Here is an 8,670-nt window from a genome sequence, read left to right on the forward strand (position 1 = left end):
CTCTGCTCGCCTGGTGTTTTCCAGCAGCATGTGATGAGTTACGGATACAGAGGCTGGGCTTTAGCTGCATCCTGTGCCTGCCTGCCTGTCATTAATTCTATTGTGTGATGTTTACCCAGATTCACCTCATTTTCTTCCTCCTCTGCCCTTCCATCCAATTTTAAGAGAAATCAGTTTACTTAATGCTAATTCCCAATTACTAGATCTTCCAAAGGCCTTCTGTTCCTGGAGAGAATGGGTACAGGACAAATCCCTCCTGCCTGCAGCAGAGGTGCCATCGCAGGCACCTAAAGCCATGGCTGAAAGGGGATGGTGTTACTTGCTGTTCTCAGAACATAACAGATGTAGGACTGCACTTCTAATTCAAAGAAATACAAGATTATGCTTTTTTACTGGGATTTTTTAATTTCTATTGTTTATAAATATAAACATTAATGCTTGCACCTATGCCTTGAAATAATGCATTTTTGCAATGACTGCTTTTTTACATCTGCAAATTACAGAAGAAAAATTGAACAGTCCCACATAAACAGAAAAATAGATACCACAGACAGTGGAAACAGACTTTGACTGTTCCAGTAAGGCAAGCTTGTATATATGCCTTCAACAAAGCTAGACATCTTTCATGCTCTTATCCTTGGAAAGGTGGACTTCCAGCCCACAAAGGTCTCACCAGGAATATTGCCTCCACCATAGAGGATGGCTGACTTCTCAGGTGAAAATATAAGGTGAAGCATAAAATGAGCACTCTGCAATTGCTAACGTTTTCACCTGAAAGCTGAGTTGCTGTATTCAATCCCAATGAATACAATCAGAGTGCCAAACTCTCTTGTCAGAGCTGTGGGCATGAGAACCTAAGCTGAAAGAGAACATTAAATGATTTAACTGCTATATTTCTGGAAATGTCAGTTAGTTGTGACAGGTGAGTGTTTTCCACTGAGAATGCCACGTAGTCCTGAAATACTTTGTGCGATATTGGACTGAATTGAATTGATCAGGCTGGCAGCTGCCTGTGTGTCACATTCTGGAAACTGATTTCAGGTCTTCAGTGTTTGCAGTGGATGCAAATTCTTTTCTTCTAGAGCTCTCATCATTTGGAATGTGATAGAAAATAATTTGAACAATATGAAGGCAGTTTTGTTCCTGCTTTACTATGGATCTTTTGGGAAGATTCATAGCTATTATTTCAGGCCTATTAATTTGGAGGAAAATACTTGATCTGGAGTGTCTGTCATCCTTCCTTGCTGCAATTTGCCAGGTCTCTCATGCCATGAGAGTAGAAATGGTATGGAGGCTCAGATTCAGCTCTGAACAGCAGTGAATGCTAAAATCAATTTTGCCGTTTTATGCCATTTCAGACCCCTTTTGCCATGGGAAAGAAATTGATGAAAAGGCAGATGGTTGAACTGAGTTCTGGAAAAAAAAAGTCTTTAGAAGTATACAGTGGGACAGGAAGTTGCAATTGCTTGAACACTTCTGACTACACATCTAACCACAGCAATAGCTGATGAAACATGTCTGCTGCAACCAGGCTAGCTTTACAGGGCTCTTGCACAAGCAAAGGCAACATCAGGAGCAGTCTCTGAGCCACACACTATCCCAGGACTGTACCTCTAGTTGGCCTTGTGAAAACTCATAGGTGCAAGCAGAACTTGCAAGGACATAACTTTCTGTGCAGTCAAAATGGTATCAATGGTGGGCACCCAACCAAGGAGAATGTTTTGTGCTTCCACCTATCAAGGGATGCTTGCATCATCCAGTCAGTGCATTAACTGACAAATCTAAATCACTTTTAAGAGAACTGTAGCCAGACAAAATGTGGCACTACTCAGTCTCAGGTGCTTTGTCCTTTGAACAGAGATGTCATGTGTTTGACTTGGCTGTGTCTATTTCCCCCTCCCAAAAATCAGAGTTTAATTATGTGTAGACCCATCAGTGTATACTAAGTGAAGGATTATAGTTCTGAGGATGATGTAAAGTAGTTATTTTGTAGGACTTACACAAATTCACCAATAAACACCAAAATGTAAGAATAATTAATTTACAGCACTTCCCTTATTTGAAGATTGCGGGTCAAAGTCATAGTTCTTGCAGCCATCAGAATAACAATACTTGCAGATATTTACACTATATTTTGCTGGCTGCTTGCTAAGGTCCCAGGAAAGGTTGTCAAGAATTTTTTCTATGTTTTCTTCCAACTAATGTTTTGGGGAAGAATGGATTGGTCTGGATAATTGATTTCAGAAATGTAACAATCTAGTAAAAAATATATCCACATTTATTCCTCTGTAATTCTCCTGTAATAACACTTTCTGGATTTACTCTGTTTGCTTTTCAGTCAGATAGCACTCCAGAAATGTTAGTCCATCTTGGTTTTAAGAGTGGCAAAGAAAGGCTGTTCAGGGTCTGCCAGGATCTGCATGACTTAATGTACTTCTCTGTCTCTTCAACCAACACGGAATCTGACTCCTCAATGCACATCTTGGCACCAACTTTCCCTGCACTCAAAGGAGGTATGCACAGCTGCCCAGTTACCCACTTGACTTTACCTCCATGGTGCCTTCCACATCCCACAGACAGACTCTTCTCACTAAAAATAAAGGTACTAAGAGATCTGTAAGGAATCCAAAGTCCCTGTGTGTCTTTTCCGAATGCCTCAGGACAAAACTATCTACAGTGAAGGTTATCCCTGATCTAGTCTTCAGAAAGGCCATAGATAATTTCTTCCTACATGAATGGGTTCAGGAAATGTCTGTTTTGATGAACAAGGCTGAATGTTCCAGTCTCAGTTGGAGAGTTACAGCTGAAAGCAAAGGGAAGATTGAACCTTCAGCAGCAACAGGAACTCCAGGGGCTTCTTGCCTGCTATTCAGGGGCACATATCTGGATGCAGCCAGAGAATTGAGGGCCAAACCCAGGGAAACTCTTTGAGCACACTAGGGAGAATGGCAGAGGCCAGTGCAGTATAACCACTGTTCTTGCTTCTTGAAGCTGAAAAACAGTAAAGAGAGGAGTCATTTAGACCTCTATTCACTGCCTAAAGCTTTTGCCAACAGAACCTTTGCCCACAAAGGCCATTTTCTCAACTCTATTATTTTGGCTTTGGATTCACAAACCCTCATTCCAAATAATTGTTTTGAGCTCCAAGATTGCATTGACATACTACCGTACATAGAGACAAAAGCAGGAGTGGTGATAGACTCACAGAAAGGCAGGGATGTGAAACAGGCCCCATGAGGTGTTCCAGCATAGAGTTCTCTCTAGACCCAGGAAACTCAGTGTGTTCTTTGTCAAAGAACACACCTTTTCTCCCTTCTGCTGTAGGAGAGAGGTCACTGCTAAAGTGACAGTAGCTTTGTTTTTACTTCTCTCAGCTTGGCAGAGATAAATGTAGAAGTAGTAGCTTGCCTGAGTAGTAGTAGACCAAAGCCTAGATTAGTCCTGAGGCTTGAAGTGTAACAGCATTGCAGGACATCAGCACAGATTACTTGGTTCAAGCAAATCTCACCCACTCTTGCAATAAAAATGCTGGGGACCCAAAGGCATGAGTCCTACAACATCCTTGCAACGACACATGGGGTAAATGGGGGCTGCAAAGAACCTTGAGACCTGCTGTTGATTCATTTTTAGTGAGCTGTGGGATTGTCCCAGATTTCACAGCAAACAGATAGAAGCTAGGTCTTGTGGTTCTCATAGGCAAACACAGCAGGCGAGGCACAGGTTTGGCCTGGAGTGTGGCCCTGTGTAGGTGCAGCTGGTAGGGGCTGCCTGGGGCAGTGGAGACCAGACTGTGCCCCCCTTGCATGACAGCCTGTATACAGTACCTTCTACCAGCTGGCACTGGCACTTGCTGTAGTTCCTCACAGAATGCAGATGCAGCCTGCTGAGTCTGAAAGAAGCTTTTGACAAGAAATATCTCATAAGGGGGTGTAATATATGTTGCAAAATTATTAGTGCAAAAAAATTAAAAACTACAGCATTCATGTAACCAAAGCCAGTGATGGGGGGGGGGGGGGAAGAGATTTGCATCAGGTGATAAAGTGTGATGGTGTGACTTTCACAATGAGTTTTATTGTAAGACAGTTGTTCTTTGTACCCCGGTTCAGTACAGTTCTATTTTTAGTTCCCTTTTTGTTACAATTTGTAAGCTTTTCCCCCAACCTTCCCCAGATACAGCCCCTGATTTGTTTGCCTTTCCCTCCTTGGTTACCTGTCCATCACATGTTAGGAAACACTCCTACCCTGTCAGTCACTCCAGGACCTGTTCCCCAGGTCCAGAAGCTTCAAAGGGAGATCTCTGGTGACTGGCTGGGTTCAAGCTTCCCCCTCCTACCTCCTGTTCATTGATTGATGTCAATGCACGTTATGTCAGCAGCCATTCCCCAGTTATGACCTATTGATTGTCTGTCTACCCACCCCGAGTTCCACCCACTGTATAAAACCCTCTCCCCCTTGAGATTCAGGGTCTCTCTGAGGCACTGGTCTTAGGGTGAGGGCTTCCTCCTTCCTGCCCAATAAATCTAAGTTCTAGTTAAGCCTTTGAGGGTTCCATCCTTCTTCCTCTACCATCACAACGTGGGTGGCAGGACTGGTCGGCAGCCAGGATCCCACACACTGTAGATCCTGTGGGGCGTGTCGGGGTTAGCCAAGTGTTGGAGGACACGCATCACTGCAATAAAGGAAGAAGGATTCAGATACCAAGCAAGGATAAGGTGTCTCCAAAGATGTTTATTCCAAAGAATTTTTATTCGTCTGACAAGGCCCCAGTGATATGCATCCAATATGCACTTACAATAAGATAATATTTGTTGTCAAAGATGTTTATTCCCGAACAGAATTCCAGTGAGAAGATGAATTATTCACCCATTCCAGGAAACCTTTCGTCAGGTCAGCAGCAAGAAAAGAAGAATACATGAATATACCAAAAGGATAAGATCAACAAGAAAAGCAGAAAACCGTCCCCCCACCTCAGCTGGAAAATGTATACAACAGGACCCTGGAAAGCAGGATTGGTGAACCATGGGGATTCCGAGCGATAGAGTCCGAATCTGGTTCACCCAGTGCCGACCACCAGGCTCGGCACTGTTTTGCTTGTGGCTTTTTCAAAACTTATAGTTTGATTATTTAATAATTTCTCTTTAATTATTAAATTGGCTGATTTGTTTATAACAGGGGGAATGAGGACTTTCTTCTCAGATGTGTGGTAGGAAAAGCCTTGCATAGCTGCCTTCAGGCAATTGGTCACTGTGAACAAAGTTTCATTCCCAAACTTCCAGGCTTCATTCCTGAGGTAGAAGTGAAATGGCCAAATCGTCCCCTGCTGTCTACCTTGGCCTCGATGTGTAAATCCTTTACACCCCTGTGCACCTGGTAGCACTTATGTTCTCCCATGCTGCTCTGTCATTCCTTCAATATCTGGATAGCAGTTGTTAGGTAGAAGTGAAAATACTTAAAACTGAACTTGTGTCTGTAGTGCTCTGGAGAGATTCCTGCTGAAGATGTAGCCCAGCTCTGCTGCGAGTGCAGGGAGTTCATGGTGTAAGTAATGAGGACTATGGCATGGCTGTCATGCGTTTCCCTCAGGACACTTACAGGGCTCTTTAGCAAAGCCTCCTGAGCCTTCTTCCAGAGATGCAAGAGTGCTTGTTAGCAGCTATTTCCTTCTGAAAATAGTGTCCATGCTCCAGTTCTCCAGTCATCTCCTCTTTGCACCCCAGATACTGGTCATCAAAGGAATACAGAGTGGTATCCATCAGGGTGGGGGACATAGCCTTCAACATAAAAGCAAATGAAGATTAGCATCAGAAGCGTGAATGTCTTGTACATCTTTGTAGATGCAAGCCAAGTTTTCTCTACCCTTTCCTTGCCTCTTTGTCATTATTGTCAGAGCAAGCAAGGCAGGTAGCAGATCTTTAGCAAGAACTTCCAGAGTAACCTCAGGTTATTGTCTATCCACCACCATAGGCAAGAACTAGTCAGGATGACAAAGTTCTTATTTGATACAGATGTGCTACATTAGAATCTCCAGGAACATTGGTCGATTTAGACAGGCTGGAAAAGGAGAGGAAAGGTTCCATGAGATCTACACACAAACACTCTAAGAAATCTGGCTACAAACAAGAGGAAAATTCCAACCAAGTAGCTAAAAACAAACTAGGACAGGTAAGAAATGGAACAGAAGAACTGAAAGCAGAACAGTTAAAATTGAACCCAAAACTCCTTAAAGAACTTGTTTCAAATGGAAAAAAAAAATCAAAGTTTTATTTTTGTGGTATAAGCAATTTCATTATTTCAAATAAAGAGCAATATTTACCTCTTTTAACAGTATTTGTGAGAAGATCAGCAACAGGAGGCTGCCCAATGTCACTAGCTTCCCAGAGTCCACCCAAGACACTGTAAAGAACATTTGTTTTAAGGAAAGGTAATTTTCACCTGTGTTTTTCTGTTTTTCTTTGAACTGGAAAATCCTGCAGTTTGTAATTTGCACTCAGGTTTTGTGGCTGTTCTTCAACCAGAGATCATTCACCAAATTCTCACTGCAATTCAGAAGTTATTAATCAATCAATCCAAGCAGAAAATTTACTGGTAGAAATCCGCCAAAAATCCCTAAGGAAGTGTCTGGTTGCACCAACTTCAGCTGAGATGAGTGTCAATCACCTTGATAGTTCTTTTAATTACATGGTATTAGGTGTTGTTCTTGCAAAAAGGAAGAAAACCATGACTTGGAGAAGCCTGAGGCACTTCTCCTGAGGAGTGATGTGTCAGGGCGACACATCACTGATTAAGATTTTAAAAAGCCCTTTTAAAAAGTTGACACTGATAAAGCCAATACAGAAATGCAGGGTAGGTTGAGATCCCATCTGGAAGCAGTGATAACCTAACTCTCCTCCTCCTTATCACCCCCTGCTTTCTACTCATGTGCTGCCAATCCTACTCTTACACCACTGTAGAGTGGCACCTTGTTGGAATGTTTACATTGGGAACAGGCAAAATGAGTGTGAAAATGCAGATTCTGTGCTGAGACAAACCTTTCTCTAGCAGCTGCTTTCTAGACACCCTTCCAAATACTGGCAGTGAGTTATTCATGCACAGAGCCCCGTCGCCTTTGATAATTCTTCTGTATGGAAAAAGAGCCAAGAACTGCCAAGGCTTTGGTTCTGACTACAGAAAAGTGAAGCCCATTTTCCGTGGTCTGATAATGATGAGCTGGGTGAGGGGAGCACCTACAGATAGTGTGATTCCCTGAGATAAGGGACATTTGTGAAGCTGCTTGGATTGTGTGGACAGAGCATCTGCGAAATATTGCTGAGGTAAGGTTCCTCTCAAAGCAGTTGCTGCTGCTGACAGTATCTGCAGTCCCTGGTGACATGAGATGATGCCACGAATCACCATACAGTGATGGATGCAGGCTACCTACTTTTCCTTCCTGGAATTCCTCTGTCGTCTTGGGCTGTATTTCAGAAAGTGGTTGTTTGACTGCTGAAAGTGAGTCCACAGGAGGGCTCACGAATTTATTCAGACATTACTCCACCTCTGTTTGTGTAGAGATAAAACAGACCTAAACTGAGACAGGCTGCCATGGGAGCTTGGCAATCGTGATAAACGCTCCAACTAAAATGGCAATTCGGCTGCATATAATCCATTTGTAAATTATGTCCCCGGTTTTCCCCTCTGACCTGTACGTGAATGTTTAGCATAAAGGGAATTGGAAGGAAAGGAATTTGAATTTTCAAACACTTCAGAAGCAACTCATTATTAAATACAACAAACACAAGGGCCGTAAGATGGCAGCAGAGGATTTGTGGCGGTGCTTAGCGCTGCATTAACCAAGCGAAAATCGGATTCCTGCATTTCAGCAGTAAATTTGTAACGTGATCTGGGTGCTCAGATCCCCGAAGGTCATAATGACTTCAGCCCATGAAAAGATCTGATGACACAGAGCAGATGACATAATGGAGGCCTTCGGGTGTAACCATTTTTGCCTGAAAAAATATATTTACTGAAAGGGAGAGAAAAATATAAAACTAATAGAAAAAAGGAGCTAGAGATAGGAAACTTTTTGTGCTAACAAAACCATACAACAGGGAAAAAAAAAAAGCGACAAAAAAACCCACCCTATTTTATTAGTACACTGAATATTAGGATTCTGCTAATCTCTCTAGGATTTTTCCCAGCAAAAATTTCACTGTTTTCAATAGAGTGCTCTGTTAATTTTTACTAGGCGGCCTTTAGAGGAGAGTTTTACTGTGAGCAGTGAAGCCCCATCAGTTTATGTCAATAGAGAAACCAGGCACAGGTGTTTGAGCAAGACACGCAGAGATATTTATTGTCTTCTGCCAGATCAGCATTGCTCAGGCTGGCAGCCGTCTCTGCGGACTTATCCTATGTCCTCACTTCAGGACAAGGCTTTTCAGAGAAACGCTGATGTGGTGTCACAGAGTGCTGAACCTATTACCTAAATTTCAATGTCATAATTTCTGAATCACACTGGGGTGTGGAAGGGGAGAAGGAAGCCCACTGGGTTCCTGCTCCTCCGGGCTCACAAAAACAGGCTGTGTCTTCCAGGCATCTTTTACCACAGCCAAAAGTTATATAGAGGAACAGAAAGAAGCAGCACACCAAGCTGCTTTACATAAGCAGTATTTATTGCAATTAGCAGCGGAGGATGGT

The 8,670-nt window shown here is 42.8% G+C and overlaps 1 protein-coding gene across 1 annotated transcript; it reads right to left on the reverse strand.

Moving 5' to 3' along the window:
* Window positions 1-2,797: 2,797 nt before the first annotated feature.
* ART4 (ADP-ribosyltransferase 4 (inactive) (Dombrock blood group)) lies at window positions 2,798-6,406 on the reverse strand (the record flags this gene model as incomplete). The annotated part of the gene is given in 9 exon segments (XM_083860604.1): window positions 2,798-2,803; window positions 2,915-2,991; window positions 3,825-3,883; window positions 3,885-3,922; window positions 5,171-5,289; window positions 5,292-5,400; window positions 5,404-5,642; window positions 5,645-5,771; window positions 6,314-6,406. Coding segments are annotated over 9 exon segments (867 nt in total).
* Window positions 6,407-8,670: the final 2,264 nt, after the last annotated feature.

Source organism: Zosterops lateralis, assembly GCF_965231275.1.
Source record: "Zosterops lateralis genome assembly, chromosome: 4".
In the NCBI taxonomy this organism is placed as follows: domain Eukaryota; kingdom Metazoa; phylum Chordata; class Aves; order Passeriformes; family Zosteropidae; genus Zosterops; species Zosterops lateralis.